The 17,621-nt window shown below is 25.3% G+C and overlaps 1 protein-coding gene across 1 annotated transcript in view; it reads right to left on the bottom strand.

Annotated features, from left to right (window-relative positions):
- LOC129612009 (uncharacterized) overlaps positions 1–17,621 on the bottom strand; it is a 47,689-nt gene that overhangs the window by 10,607 nt on the left and 19,461 nt on the right. Inside the window, exons 9-10 of the mRNA XM_055525452.1 lie at positions 16,227–16,721; positions 12,862–12,954 (exon numbers count right to left, since the gene is read on the bottom strand). Of these exons, the coding sequence (XP_055381427.1) occupies positions 12,862–12,954; positions 16,227–16,721 (588 nt within the window). The remainder of the gene's footprint in view (positions 1–12,861; positions 12,955–16,226; positions 16,722–17,621) is intronic.

The raw sequence follows: 17,621 nt of genomic DNA, 5'->3' as shown, positions 1-17,621 counted from the left end.
TATAAAGCATTAATTATTATCCCTTAAGATGTAAAAAATGCACTTCAGCTCAACTAAGTGGCATTGTTATAAATGCCTATAAGTATGTGCTCTTATTTACCTTTTACAATTACCCTACCTCAAAACTTTGAACTGAGAAGACAGAACGTTTACTGACTTTTATGGTAAGAACAATCAATAAACAAGTGGAATTCTTAGTTAAATAAGTATGAATTATTTACCCCATGTTTCTTACTGCATATTGTTTAAAACTTTGAACGACCATGACACAAATTTTTATTTTATCCACCCTAATAAACCACAGATTTTCTTTATAATATATTATTAAGCAATTTTTAATAAATTTCTCTCTTAAGTAATTGAAATTTGAATCTATTATTCTTAAAAATAAAAGGGCAGTCAACATATTCAATAAGAGAAGGCATTCTACACATTAAGTCTCGTTCAACACAATAAAAATAATATTTGATAAGGAGGAAATTGTATTGAATTTGAATTGTATTTGAATTTTATTTGAAATAGGTAGGTATCTAGTTCAACTTCTAAAATCTGTATTGTTTTAGAATATTTGATATAAGAATAGCTCGAATATAAATGAGTCAATTCGGTTATAGCCATGCGAATTATTGATTGTATGAGTTGCATGGGAAATGTGTAAATTAATTTTTTTCAGAAATAGCTCCACTTTTTAAAACAGTTCTTGCTTAATTTTATCATTTTAGTTTGAATATTAAAATTATAAGGGTGCTATTAGGTGAACCTCTGTCCGTCACTCTGGTATGCAGCCCCAAGATGTATGTCAAATGCTAAGAAAATCGCACAATAATCTGCTTTCAAGCCAGATACGTTTCTTTCTACGCAAATTGTCAAAAAAATTTAGACCTTCCTTCAAAATTCACGAAATATGTTATAAAGGTTGCCAAATTTCATGAAAATTAATATTAAATTAATAAAGAAAAAAATTGAAGAATAATGAGTCAAAAATTTTATAAATTGCAATTTCTCCTTTGAAGCATTTGAACTTTGTTGTGTATACACTGCAGTTGTTTGTGTAGCACACATCATTTTTAAGGATGCTTATATTCATGAATATATAAATAACGCTCTTAAGAAAACAAAAAAAAAAAAATAGTTTATTTTAAATTATATTTTTAGTCTTTAAAACTAAAAAAAACACAAACAGAATATTGTTGAATATTCTTAAAGGAAAATTAAAAATACACACTTAAAATATTTTAATTGAGAAAAAAGTTAAGATAAGAAAAGGATATAATTACATACATTAAAAATATATTTACACATATTATACCTACACACATACAAAAATTGCAAGAATCTTGTTTTCTGTAATTTACGTAAGTATTTTGTCAAGTATGGGTAGACATCGTCAGACACTATTAAAAAAAGGAAGAAATTTTTTTAATTCAAATTCATTTTATTTGTTTTTTTTTTTTTTAGCATTTTGTCAAAAAAAGATTGAAAAAAGTTCGTATTAATTTCACTCTGTCCCTTCGACTGCCCATCTACCCGCGTAGTATATTTTTAAAGCTTTCACAGCCTTTAAAATAGAAACGATTTAGAAGTTTTTTATAGAGGTTTTTGTATAAGGTTTCTAAAATTTTGTATATAGCCCCTTACAAGTTATTGCTCCCTAAAATTCTAATATTGTTTCTTTCGACTACTTATTTGTCGAAACCAGAAAAATTTAGTACATGTTTCTACCATGAAATATCATAGCCGAAGTCTAAAACTGAAGTGACAAAATGGCTTTTAAAATTAAAAGTTATCTAAAACCCCTAAAATATCTACCTATTATATTGCAATATGTAAAATTTAAATTTTCGGCGTCTTATATTTCGAAAACTAAAGATTTTCCAAATTTTCACAAATGCGAAAGACTAACCGTTAATGTCATTGCCTTCAAAAAATATAATTTTCTATTTTAACTAGCTTACTTAACCGTAGAATTCGAAACTTATGTTGCCGGTTCTTTCATTTCCTTTTTTTCATCCCAAATATATGCAGCAATTTGACTTTTTTTGAGAAAAGGTGTAGTTAGAAAATTATTTTGAAAAGCATTATTTTCCCCTGCTTAAGGGTAAAGTGCTACTTTATAAGCCATTGGTCTGATGTAAATTTATTTTTTAATTGGATTTCTTAAAAAAATGTAAAATTTTTTTTTCTCCTATAAACCAAAAGGAGTGTGGATAAAATACTTTGACTTTGACTTATTTTTGCCTTTGTTTTTTGGATTTTATCTGCTTTTATTCTATTTTAAAATTTTAAAGAATCTTATAGTGAGAAAGAAAAATTTCTAGAAATTTATTCACAAGAATAAATTTAAAAATTAAAAAAAAAAATTTCATTATGGAAGTGTTAAAGAACAAATCTAAATTTTAATTTTATTATCATTGGTTTTTAGAAAATCTAATTTGAATTTAATTTCTGATTCTTGTAATAATAAAAAAAGTAATTTTTAATTCTTTCTGTTCATATTTTCAAATTATTATTTGCATTTACTTATTTCTGAAAGAAAACTGGAAGTAATTTGTTAATTTTCTAAAGGGCTCCGTAATAGTGTATGTAAAGTTCAAGTAAATTGAAGACGTTCTTTGAATTTTGTTTAAGATGATAAGTTATTCAAAGGATGTTATGTTTTATTGAAATATTGTTTTAAATAGCTCCACTCATCTTGCACCACTATTGATAGTTCAATGTCAATAGTGCTCAATAGATTGAATAGAACTTGGTTGTTTAAAAATTTCTTTACTCTACGTCTTGTTTTTAATTAATTCGATATACCATAGCAATATTAAAATTTTTCTATGATTTAGTTCATCCTTTACTTTTAAGATTACTTTGAGGATTATCAATCAAAATAAATAGTGTATCAAATCCTTATAATAGGACAGTAATGCCATAACTTAAAATATCTATGTGCTTTTCATATTGTGCATATATTTTTGTAATTGATTTTGATACTGCAACAACTTTTTCTTAACTATATATGAGACTTTATTGTTGTACAGTAAATTTATAAAATTAAGAAGAAAATTTTCATTTAAATTTATAATTGATTTAAAAGCTGGAATAAATTTCTAACACAATTAGAGTAACTAGTTATTAAATAATTAAATATTGATATATAGAATGAAATTAAAAATTTAAAAGTTTTAAATTTTTGAAATTAAGAAAATTTTGTTATATTAATAGTTAATTATGTGTGTACTACACACAATATTGAATAATTAAAAAGTTTTATATAAAAAAGAAAACTTTTATTGTTAGAAGTCTAAAAAAAAGAAAAAGCATTTCTTTTTATTAACGTAGAAAAAAAATGAACAATAAGTAATTCAATTTTTTCCATACATACCTACAATAGGGTAAATGGTTATTAATAATAGGGTAAATGGTTTCATTACCTTTTTAATTGTGATTAAAATTTGCATACTTTTAGGGGTTTCGTATGAAAAATTCGATATGGCAGATGATTATATTAAATTTACTTATTTTCGATATTTTTTCTATTTTCTGTATAAATTGTAATCACGTTAATAAATTATAACGCGTTGAGGATGTTAAGCATTCATTGCCCCAATAAATTTCAAACGATTATCAAAGATACGAATAGTGTATTTCTGAGCGGTTACGTAAATATTTTAAAAAGCATCAGTGTATTAAGATAAGATGTCAAACATTTAAATTATTTAATCAAACAATTTATATTTAAATCAAACTCGTTCGAATTATCAAGATTTTATTACATTTCAATCAAACTCGTTCTACTCAAACACAATAATTAATTCTGGATACCTTTTATATTGCAACTAATATAATAAAATTTGGATACCGTTTAAAAGCTGTTGAATAGTCTTACAACACATTTACAAATTATTTTTTGAATTATGAATACTTTTACATATTTAAATACTAGTTTAACTTTGACAGTGTCGCAAATATTTCTAATATTCATCAAACTTGGAATTCTATTCCAAAGTCAATGGTTTTTAATTGTGATATTTATAACACAGTTTTAAACTTGCTCTCAGAATTACCCTAAAATTTATATAAGAGATTTAGCTCAAAGTGGAATTTAGAGTGAGTGTTAAATTAAGAGTAAATGCCATTGTAACTAACAATTTCTGTTAATATTAAATATTCACTTTTGTAAAAGAAATACACTTTAATTTCAATAATACTGCAATATAATAAATTATTAAATTTAATTTAATAAATGAGACTTAATATATTTACTTAAAGTAAGCAAAGAAATTTCAAAAAATATTTTTACTTCTTCTACTCAAGCGTGTAATTTATTTATTTCCATTAAATATCTTTTTCATTTGTAATATTGTTTATTAAATCTTATATTTGCTTATTATATATACTTATTACTAAAATTCCAATTCAAAAACCATTAAATATTCTTTAATAATTAATATCAAATGAAATTCAAGTATATCAAAGATAAAATTCTTTAATTTTAAAATAATTTTGTAATAAATCTTCTTGTACTCTTTTGTACACATTTTTGAACATAACAATTATGTGTGAGTGTAATAAATTATTAAAAATTATAAATCATTTTAGAACAAATAAACATTTAAAATATGTTCTCATCTTCTCATGTTTGTATACGATAAATTTAAAATTTCTTGTGTTTCATTTCAATTAAATTGTGTTCAGTTTATTCATTGTAATTAAAATTTAAAAATATGTTTACTAGATGATAAAATAAACAATATAGTATGAAAAATTAAAATTATCTATTGCAAATAGTGACATTTATTCAGAAACTACTGATATTTACTCAAAATGAAATATTACTGGAGTTAACTATTATGTGAAAATTTTGCGACTCAAAAAAGCTAAAAATTAAACATAACCCTGTGCCATTAAACATAAACCTGTTCATGTTTTTGGAAATGTTTGTACTTTGCATGTAAATTTATTCACAACCCTAGATTTCAACCACTTACCGGCCATAATTGGTTCATATGGGATGCAAATATATACAAGTCCAAATATTACGAGAATTTATTTAATTCCAATAAAGTAAAATTGTTAAAAATTTTATTACTAAACTGTTTCAATCCAATTTTAGTAAATGTGGAAATTGTAGCTATATAAACCCAAAAAAATCAAAACTGTCGACCCTTAATTATTATATTAATCAAATTACACAGATCAATTTTGATCACATTTTAAAGATTCCTGCTAATTTTATACGAGAAAATTCATACAGAAATTTTTGGATATAAGAACAAAAATCATATTTTTCATTTATAATATTTTCATGTAAAATTACTACGACCTAAAATCTTATTAAAAATTAATACATAAAATCTTCTAACACTTCCTGTAACCTATATTTTTAATAAGTGTGAATAATATTTATAGAAATAATCTTTTATGATAACTTTCTCAATTATCCTTAAAATCAAAAATTTTGCATATAATAAGCGATTACCTTTACTCTTATATTTTACAGTGTGATTCGATAATCAGTCAATCATTGTATACTGTCATTTAGGGAATCAAAAATTGGAGAAAAATTTTTTTTCGGAACTATGCAGATGTCAAATTTTAAAGGTTTCCGAGACAGATGCAATGATTTTGAAGAAGTTTCGTAGAACGTAGATTTTATTGAGTTTTTTTGGTTTGTTTTAGAGAGAACTATACTGTCAAAAAATTTTTCAAAAGTTTGAATGGTGGTCTTTTTGGAACTCTAAGGGGTAGATTTGTATAGATTCGCAATTCCAAAGAAATCGAAAGGAGCAAGCGGATATATCCAGTCGTTGTTCGCGACTTATTGTAGCCTACTAGAAAACCAATAACGGACAGTCACAAAGACTGTAGACGGCGGTCTCGTCACCATCCCCACAAGATCTGGACAAGTGAAGTCCGATTTCCCTAGCTTACGTAGGTGGCAGTGGCCAGTAAAAAAGTTCTCTATAGCACAGATCAGGTTTCATATCCATTTCCAACGGCTCCGCGGTCAACTATGCCGAACGCGATTGGAAACATAGCTTCGCACTTTGGTATTGCTACGTGCCAAGCAAGCAGGCAATCCGAGTCCCATCACCGTAGAAAGTCAGCGGCTCGACACAGTCCCACATGTCCCAGTGTGGCCAGACACACAAATTAGCCTGACTACATTTATCGAAATGGAACAATATTGTACTTATTACTAAATCACCCTGTATATAATTTTATCTCTACTTACTTCAAACACAAGCACTATAAAATATAGATTGAATAATTTTATTAAATTAATTTTTCATACTCTTATGTAACGATGTAATAATAATACTTTTAAAATATTATGCATATAATATAAACATTTTATATCTATTATATGAAATTTCAACAGCTCAAAGTGTTAAATTATAATTTTATATTCACCTAGGATCTTTTACACAAATAGAATTTATATATTATTAATATGAATATCCATTTGTAAAATTAAACATGAAAGGTAATATTATATACTTAAATGTAATTTCATTAACGTTTTTAAACTACTCGTATAATATGAGTGCTGTGTATAACTCTAAAGCTTAAATTATAATATTAATATTACATGAACATAATATGTTCGTAAGTGAGTGTATTCCAGTGTATGCAAAATATCTACTTATTTCATAAGATAAATCCATTAAATATATTGAATAAGAAGTCTTCGACTAAAATATTAATTTGTAAAATGTTATTATGTATGATGCTTTAAAACACCATATACTTATATTATTATACATGTTGGATATTATCCTGATAATTGATAAATATTATGAAGGATATGTTTGTATATATATACGATAAGGAAACTAAGTAATAAATTATAAGGTATTTTAAGATCTTAGGATGTAGTTGTAATAATATACGTCTATATTATGCTGGATTTTTTGGTATATTGAATACAAATTGCTAATTATTTTATGCTAGTTTTAAACAGTACTTATTTATTGGTACTATGTACTATTGTAGTGTATTACAGAAAATTTTAGAATATTTTAATTATTTTAATAAAAGCTTTTTTGTATTTTATGAAAAGACGTTATAACAAAATATTCCTGTTTTTGGAAAGCATGTTAAATTTATTCAAAAATTAGAAATATTAAAATATTAAAAGTGAATTTTAATTAATCTTATGAGATCCATATTAAGATTGTTGTTTATGATAAAAAGCATTGAAATCTAAAACTGCAAATTTTTAGTCTGTAAAAGATATACTGGTTCAAAGAGTGAAAAATATTTCTGTGACAATTTGTGCACTAATAATTAATTGGGTATTCTACAAAGATTTCGAAATTTAATAATATTTCCGAAGCAGGATGTCGAATCTAAATGATTCCTTCTAAAGTCATAATGGAGGTTAAAGTTTATTAGTCTTATACAGAAGCCAAAATAATTCATATCGAAAAATTGGAGAAGTAGAAGGAGGGACATGACTTCTTTATAAAATATATAGGGGAACGAGAATATTTTAGTCTAAACACAAAACTTTTAATAATTTTTTTCAATAAATTTTCCCGTAACTGCTATTTACTCAAAATTGTTTTTTATTAAATAAACCTATATTCCGTTTTTTTATGTTCTTACCAAATATGTGGCAAAAATCTCAGGATTCATATATCGAATTATTCAAAAATGGGAACCAAAGCATTCCGTATTCTCGCAACATCAAAAAAGAGAAAAAACGTAAAATGCTTATTGTCATTTTTTGTTCACCTGGTTTTATTCTTTCACCCTACTTCACGAATGCTATCGAATCGAGGATATCATGTACAAAACATATGCAACAATGGAAGGTAAATAATATTAATACAATTGAACAATCAGTGTTGCGATTTAAAATCAAAACCTCCCCACAATAATTTTGTTAAAAATGTAATTCCCCCCGCCTAGTAATTGTCATTATAAATATCCTGTAGGACTTCCCGTATATTAAAACAAAAAATTTAATTTTCTAATAAAATTTCTCTACTGTTTATTTGAAATTCTTTAAACTTTAATGTTTTATAATAAACAAAAAACTATATTTGTAATACAATAATCACAATATAATCAATTACATTGATTGTCCTTTATACTATTCATAAAATACAATATGTGATTCCATATAAGATGACATACGATAGGCATTCTATCTATGTAGATCCATTCTATATACGTGCAATAACAAAATTAAATTTCTAAATATATTTTCATATTTTATCCACCGCATAATAAGTAAGAATACCAAAAAAAAAAAAAAATTTTAGAATTCCAAAATAAGAGCAGACAATTACTTGAAAATTTCTTTAATATTTTTTTTTTTACTACAATAATAGTAACAATAATAATAACAATAATACTCGTAATAATAGTAAATGATTTTATTAAATATAATATCATTTTCTATATTTTAGATTTTTTGGAATATGTTACAATTTTATAACCAGACCATGATACTTTGAATAACCTAAAAACTTCAATGTGGCATACATATATAAACATACACACACACATAATATTATACATAGGCAGTGTACAGTGCAATACGTTGAAGTATAAAAAAGGATCTGTTCCTTTTTTATATTTTGCGGTTACGTACTGCAAAAATATTATAATATTTTTTATTTTATAGTTTGTGTATATGTGAAAATATAAAAGACATCTGGCAGTAATCCAAAAAAAAAAAAAAGAAAAGAAAAAGATGAAAGAAACCATAATATTGATTGCGGAAAAAAAGGAGAACTTTAAAAAGCATAAATTCAATTGATCCTTATGAAAAATAATAGAGGAAAGTAAGGAATAATTTTTTTCTTTTTTGTCTTTTTGAAATTGGTATAAAAAAAAAACATTTGGACCACATTTCTATTTTAGTTTATGTATATGAATTTTTTTTTTAATCAAAATGAGGAAGAAATTCACATAGGGTAGAGTTTTGATTTGCTCCAAAAAGTTTCGATTAGTCAAAAAAAAATAAAGAAATGCCTGGATATAGTGGAATAAAATTGCAAAAAATTGCTTAAAATTGCAGTGCTATCAGATTTAATTTCTAAATTTATTTTTTTTTTCTAGTTTCTTAATAGTCTACATTCACTATTTTCTCCATATTTTGGAAAATGTGTTTAAGGATGTGCTTAATATTTTGCTTTTTTTTTTTTTAAATAATCGTAGATGCAAGAATTTTTAATAAAATTTTTGCTACACCGCAATGACTGTAATAGATTCTATATAAATATAGGCACAAATTAAAATTATTAAAAAAATTGGTCTTATTTTTAAAATGCAAATAGTTTTTTTTTATAAATCACACAAGAACAGCAATATTAATTCATTATCACGTTTTAGACCACAATATTTATCAGACCACAATCCTCATCAAGTAGCAAGAATTGTTTGTAAATTGGTTTTGTGTGGAAATTAGTAATAGTAATATAGTATTATTATAAACAAATTATTACTGAAATTATACGGCTACCGAAACTTAAACAATTTCTATCAAATTGTTTTAAAAATTGGGGTCAGACATTAAAAATTAAAGGTGCTATGGTCGCTATATTTGAAAAATTTTAAATATTTAATTTTCCCTAAAGGTTTATGTATACATTGTTTTTATTTCTACCAGAATGCTGGTAGATTTATATATAAATTTATTCATAAATAGCTTTAGACAAAAACTGCTTAAAAGATTCAAGTGAAAATTCTTGATATTTTAAAATGAAATGTTGCTATTGTTTTCAAAAAGTTTTAAGTACCGAGGAACATTAAAATGTTGATATAGATTCAATTAGATCTGTAGGACATGAAAATTTCCAATGTGATTCAACAACAAAAAAATATTTATAATAACAATTAAATTTAATGAAGTTTTTAACGATTCTAGATAGGCTAAAGAAAAAACAAGTTATAATTACCTTTATTGTTTCACTGGTTTTCAGAAATTCAATGTTGAATTTCTAAATTATTTAAAATAATTTTATTTTAATTTGAACTCATCAAGTTCAGGAACGTGTTAAGTTTTTTTTTTGTGCTACATATAAACGCTCGAAAATTGTTTCAAGTTCTTATCAATTTTTAACTTTCATTTTAAAATTTTTCTTTATACAAGATTCTTTCATTCGGTTGAAAAGAACATTAAGAGAAAATTGTAAATGTAATAAAGTGTAATAAAATGAAAAAAAAAGAAAATTTCAACAAGATTACCAACTTATATTGAAAAATTTCTATACACTTCTGTGGCCAAACCAAATCTAGAATTATTAAGCGAATTATTATGCTTAACAATAGTTCAGCATCTACCTTGAGTTTTAATAAATATGCAATATACTTAAAGAAAAAAGCTATTTATTATAATGCGTTTTTAAACGATTTTTCATTGATGTTTTGAAAACACTGCGCTCAGCTATTTTTCTAGCCCTCATAAATTTTTATGAGACAAAATATCCCAACTACGTTGAAATTATTCAATATTCAATAAGTCCACATTATTGTGTTTGCATGCAATAGTATATTCAATTCCTACATAATTTGTGTTGAAATACTATTGTTCGGGCATTTGAACATTGAATTTCATCTCAATAAATTTGAGCGAACTAATTGAAGAAATTCAAGCTGTTTAATTGGAAATTAAGTTTTAATAAAAAATTCATTATTGCAATTGAAACATTTGTTCTGTTTACCTTTAAAACTCATTTTTCAAACAAACCACATGTGTGCGTTAAATCATCCATTCGACATCCCTATTTTATAATACAGAATAAAAAATAAAGTGTGAATGTTGAAAAGTTCTTACTTCAAAGTTAGAAGGATTAAAATTTATTAGAGAGATGGGAAAAAAAAAAACTAGATTTTTTTTATAGATTTATAAGATTAATGTTATAAAATTACAAGCATTGATTTTGATTCAATTAAAGAGAAATCTTAAATTTTATAATTTAAGATAAAAGATTTTTAGTTTTTTTCTTCTTTCATTCAAGGAGAAAAGAAGTTTTTTTCTTTTAATTCAAAAATTGCAATAGTAGAGCAAGAAAATCTTTTTTTTGTAACAAGATTTAATTTATTATAAAATTTGTTTTTTTTTAAAATTTAATTTAAAGCTAATAAGAAAATAGGTAGTATAGGTGCTTAACACCTGTTACATTTGAACTTATTCACTTTAATTATAGTATAAAAGAATTCTTCTGAATTAATAGGGCAATTTCAGATTTATTAGAGGCTAAAAAAATTATGGGTGTTAAATAATATTGAAACCTTATTTCGAGTTTTTAAGTTTATGTTACATTGCTGTTCAAAAATTGTTTCCAATGGAATTCCTTCTTAAGAAACTTTTACTTGTTAAGTTGGAATTTCTTATAATTAATCGGCAGCATTATTAATCAAAAATAATTCTGAATTTCAAATAACTTTTATTACTGGTCACGTACTCCTTGATCTTTCATTATTAAATTAATATTAAAAATAATTTGTACGCTTTTAAATTTTCTACGAAGTTATAACAAAAAAAAATATTAAACACCTTAAGCATTTAGAACGGAAATTAATATTATAAATTCATAAAATAAAATGCAAAATGGAATTAAAATGAAAAATTAAAATTTATAATTAATTAGCACCGCATAATATTAATTATAATGAAGGAACCATTTTTTCAATATCCTTTTTATAAAACTGGGTTGAACAAATATAAAAAAAATGGTGAAAATTGAATATTTTAAAGGTGAATTTTCTTTATATGGAAGAATTTTTAATTATATTTTTTTCTTTGCGTTTATTGTAGAGCCAAATTTTTATTGATTTCCAGTTTTATTTTGTATAAAAGTTCTAAAAATGCAGAATTATGGAGACTTTAATTTTCTATACAAGATAACTACTTTTCTATTAAGTAAATAATTTTCTCGCTCCACCTGTATTAATACAATAATTATGAAGAGCTTAAAATACACAAGTTCTAATTCAAGTTTGCAAATTTATTCATAATTTCTATTTAAATCCATTTTGTAAGTTAATTTACAAAAACAAAAACCTTCATGATGACTAGAAATTAAATTTATTGCACTTAATTCTACTCAATATTACTAATTTCGAAAAGGCGTGAAAAGAGTTAGAATATTATTTAATTTAAGGTGTGCAAATATAAAATTTTTTTGTATTATTTATTGGAATAATGTTGCTTAATATATATGAAATAATACAATGTAAATACCGCAATATCAACACGAATAGAGAATCAAATAAATAAAATTAAACTGGAAAACAATAAATTTTGATGGTAATTCAATAATGCCATTTTGGTAATAAAAATTAGAAAAACTATAATAAATTTCTATTTAACCTTGTAAATAAATAATATTGGCGGAAAAAGTTTGTTTAACTGCAAATAAACAGTAATAGGTGAAAAAGTAAAATGTTGAAATTTTAGATAGAAACGCCTAGCAAACACTCAGAAATATCAAATACACAATAATTATTTTCTAATAATCCTATTTTTTTGGTAAAGCACCATTTGCATCCACACTTTTATTTCTTACTTTACAAATTATACCCAATATGTGAATAGCAACATGTGGATAACTCGTACAATTAATTATACACCGCTATAAGCAAATCCTTAATTCCTAAAAATTTTAACCTGTTAATATTTGTAATACCTCCTATTTAAAACCTGTTAATACCTTTATATGTGAGACCACGTTATGAGTTTTCCAAAGGTACCGTTCTTCCCTTAATCACAACACACTCTGCCTAATACACTGAACTTATTTTTGCCATAATATAATCTTATAATTTTTTCCCTGATTAATTCTTGTATGAATTTAGTTAGTCCAGATTTTAATATAATTCGCTTTCTTAAGAAAAGAAAAATTTCATTACCTTCAAACATTTTTCCGTTATTAATTTCATTTTCCATTTTTAATCTCCTGTTCTTTCTGTACTCTTTTTTTTCTTTTATAAAACGAACTTTTCCTGATTAAGGTGTAAAAAAAAAATTGCATATATAATAAAAAACTTTCTTTCATAACACTTTCAACATTTAGAACGGAATTTCCTTTTAAAATTTTCCGTTTATTTTCTTTATTAGGTTATAGTTGAAAAAAAAAATTATGTGCAAAGGACGGAAAAGAAAGACCAATTTTTTTTTTCGCGAATAAAATTTCTGTCCTGATTCAACTTTTTCCTCTTGATAGCCATAAAATTCCAATATGTATTTTACATGAAATTTATTGGTACTTTCCTTATCACCTGTTTTTACATATATATACATCCGTTTTTATATAATAAGTATAGATATGGTAAATTATTAATACAGGTAAGTGGTGTTGAACAGCAATGCTCATATTATAGTGTTAGTAATAAATTCACTCTTTTGTAGAAATCTAAGAGAAGCAATATAGGGTGTGAGAATGTATTCAGAGTGGAATTTATCCCCTAAGTAGTGTCAAAAAGTTTAATCGTGTTTGTACATAACTAAAAGAATATATTATAAATTTTACAGTATGGCTAAATAAAATCCATGCAATATTTTAACGGTAGTAATGTCGCAGAAAAAATTCAAAAAATTTACGGCGAAAATACGGCGAAAAAAGCTTCCACTATTAGCTTACCCATACATTGCTCTGTTTCGCACAAATGCTGGTATAAACAAAAATAATTAAAATGATGATCAATGATGCAGATATTATACAGTTGCAGATAATACATAAAGAATCTGCGATTCATAATCTTGTCGAATTTATATAATTAAAATATATCCAATGTTGTATATCTTAATATCTGTCCTAGAAAATATAATTAATATATCACAAACCTTTAAATATGTTAAATAAAAATTGAATATAATGCATCAAACTCTTAAACTCTCCATCTGAAACGATCTACCAGACGATAAATTGCGCAAAAAATTTGTCACCATAGCATTATTTATAACAGAAGGTAAAGCAAATATCTTATAACCCGCTTTAGTTAATAAAACATTAGGTCTCCAAGGAGGTAAAATTTTTCTTTATCATTTTAAAGAAATTTAATAAAAATACTAGGATTAGGTTTAAAAATTTTGGAAAGAAGTACTTTATTAGAACATGTTACTGGAAATCATGATTGGTAATCAGTTGTTCTTTTGGCAATAACAATGACAAAATTATTTAAAATTTTAATTTGAAATTTCAATAGAAATTTTAAGTAATTTAAACATCAAAATACAATTTAAAAATTAAAAGAATCAACCGTTTTAGAAAAATTTTACATTTTCTGCGAAAAGAGCAAATCTATTTTAACTTTGCGTTGAATATTTTTTTCCCTGACTTAAATTACAATTTGCAGCATAAAATATTCAAAAATCGCATTGCAAAAAAAAAAATTTAATAAAATTTCCCATCCTAATAATTTGTAATATTTTTCCGAAAATTTCTGTAAGCATTCAATTTCGAATTAAAAATATTATTATTCATGCAAATCGAAATACTATTTAGTTGGAAAATTGGAATTTTTAGGTTTTCTAATTACTAAACCTAAAAAATTTGGTAACATACAATAAAAAAAAATTTAAAATGAATTTCATGGTAGAATTGAGAAGGGAAACAAAATTAAAAATTTAATATTTATCCAATGTGGTCAAATTTAATTCCTTTTTGTTCAATAAAAGCCCATGAAAACGCACAGTTTACTTTAATTGTATGTGAAAAAAATAACTTGTGTAATTTAAATTTAAATTCATTTTTTTGTAAAATTCACGATTTCAAAGAAATTTTATGAAATATTCTTGCAAAACAGTAATGAAATTAACGCACTCGTGAATTAAGAAAGAAATCCACCATTCACTAAACTTCTTCTCATACTTACCCTTTTTGTAGTAAATTATTTATATAAGTATAAATAAATGTGAGGAAATGCCCTACTTGGTTAACTCTAAATATCCTCGATGGATGGAGGCTCTCTTGGGCATGACCCTGCTTCATGCTCATTATAAGAAGAAGGTCATGAAGGGAGCATTGTGAATACCTGCGCCACCTCAGTATTATGAGAGAGATCAGCAGCCTTCAGTACATGTGGCTGTCCATGTACTTTGGTCCGAAGGTGAAAAACGTAGGTTGTGAATCTACTCGAAAGGCAGATCTGGGGCGAGGGAGGTCCGCAACCCGGTCCTGGATCCGTGATCTTCTACACGGATGGGTCCAAAAGCAATGAAGGAGTTGGCAGGGGTGTGTATCGCGAAGGCGTAAATATTACTATTTCAGTAATATTTTTATTATTTACTGAAATAGTAATAAGTATTTGGGGCTATCTCGTCTGATATAAGTACATGGATCCAAAATTCTAAGGGAATGCATTGAAGCCCATTACATCCAGGTTATACTACAATTTTTCAGGGACTTATATATTATAGTGCTAATGTAGGAGGGGATGAGAATTACAAAAGATCCTATATGGCTCGACGTGATTCTAAGAACCTAAGAATTAAAGATTCACTTAAGCGATCATTTTACTTTAAAATTTCCTCAAAACAATACTTTAAATTTCATTTTAAAAAGTTAAGCTATGTCATTAATTTTCAAAACGAATTTTAATTTTTATTTTGAAAAAAATTTTATAAAACAAAGAAAACCACAAAGATAACAATAGCATAACAACTGTAACAAACACCCACACTACGTTGAAATCCAATTACATTAGAAATCGTAAGATTTTTGAGCAATCCTATAAAATTTGTTCAGCAAGTAACTCTATATATAACTTCATACTTTTCATTTCATGATAAAATTGTGGTTCAAATGAAAATGACGAAGTTATTAAAAGCTTTAAGAAATTTCTAATACTCGTACTCGTATAAATTTTAAGTATTCGAAATACATGATTCTATATCAAAGTAAAAAATAATGTTGAAAGAGTAAAAATTCACCACAACTTATAAAATATTTTAAAAGTTTTAATACGCTGAAATTTCCAAATTTGGTACACTATTAAATTCCAATATTCATTATACCAACAAATATATCTCGTTTCCAATGAAATTATCTTGAGGTTTCTTGTATTAATTATTGTTTACCGGTTCAGAACGGCTATTTTTTACAGGAAGACTATGAATAAGCAATAATGATATTTTGTTCCAGGAAAATTTTACATATACATAATTCAAATACACAAAATCATTATCTCTAACATTAAATATGTATTTGCAAAGGATTTAGAATAAAATTTTGTAATAATAATAATAATTATGTATGTAATAATAATTAACTTACCTGATGGCCATAACGGTTCTATATTCTCCAGTATTAATTTTGATGTTGTTTTAGTTTTATTTTGTACATCAATAGACGATGTTGTATTCAAGACTGTGGTTACATTTGGCTTAATATTCATTGGAACTTTTATGTTTATAGTTATGGGAGTGGTATTTGTGGTAAATGTGGTATTCTTATTGCTATTATCATTATTATAGTTGTTGTTGTTGTTGTTACTTTTGACAACTTCTCCTTTTACAGTTTTATAAAGAAATGTTGTTAATGTAATTTTTGCTGTTGTTGTTGATTCTGTTGCAGATTTTGTTGTTACCGACATTGTCGGTTTTATATTATTATTTTGAATATTAATATTTATCCTTGAATTTGATGTATTATTGATATTGTTGTTAGTGATGTCATTTCTAAAATCATTTTTATTATTTCCAATTATTATAAAAGAATTTGTTTTATTTTTTGGTTTTTGTGGTATTACAAAAGTTTGCTTGTTGTCAACTGTAATAAGAGCAAAAAAAAAAATATTTGCTGGTTATCTGATTTAATATTGAAAGTAAGTAGTAGTGATATTGTAGGTGTGTACATAAATTATACAATAATGGGACTTTTCAGAGAACTCATGTAACGGTTAGATGTACAATGTTACAAAGGATTCTTCTTAGAGAAACTGAAGGTCTTCTCACAAAACTAATATGACCTAATCAGTATAATATTATAAGTATGATATGTATGAAATGGATCACAATCATCTCCTTGCCACAGAGAAAAGTCATTCGTTGGGCCATCCTAATATGTTTGTCAATTAAACAGTTACCATATATACTCGTAGCCGTTCTCACAAATACACAAATCGTTGATATTATAGTCCGACATTCAAATGTCGAAGATATAGTAGATCTTTCCTCCGACGCAGATTTAACTTTGGATTTTTACTACGTGAAATGCTTTTTGATTCTGATCACGTGAAATGCTTTTTGATTAGCCCACTTTCAACTGGTTTGCTCTTATACATACTCAGATGGCTGTCCAAAATGTATTTTTAAAAACATCCACCTTTTCACAAAACCTGTATGTATTTCATAAGCATAACGTAGGCATTCTTCCAAAGTTGGTATATTTTGAAATTTCTTTAAAAAATGAATGAATCAAAATACAAATTCATTACATCATTTGCAAAAACATTTTTTTTTTTTTTTGCACCTTCAATCAAATATTAAAACTTATTTATGTCCTCACGGCGGGATCCTTTCAAAAATAAAAATAATTGTCTTTACTTTTCCTTTTAATCACAATTATCTACAATATAGGTTTTACTGCTAAGTTGCTACAATACTTTTATAATAAACGTAGGTATGAACATAATATATAGTACTTATAACCACATGTATGCAGTAAGGC

This window comes from Condylostylus longicornis, unplaced genomic scaffold (assembly GCF_029603195.1).
Source record: "Condylostylus longicornis isolate FDR11 unplaced genomic scaffold, ASM2960319v2 ptg000055l, whole genome shotgun sequence".
NCBI lineage: Eukaryota > Metazoa > Arthropoda > Insecta > Diptera > Dolichopodidae > Condylostylus > Condylostylus longicornis.
The sequence above is the reverse complement of the archived record's forward strand: the minus strand, read 5'-3'. Positions and strand labels throughout refer to the sequence as shown.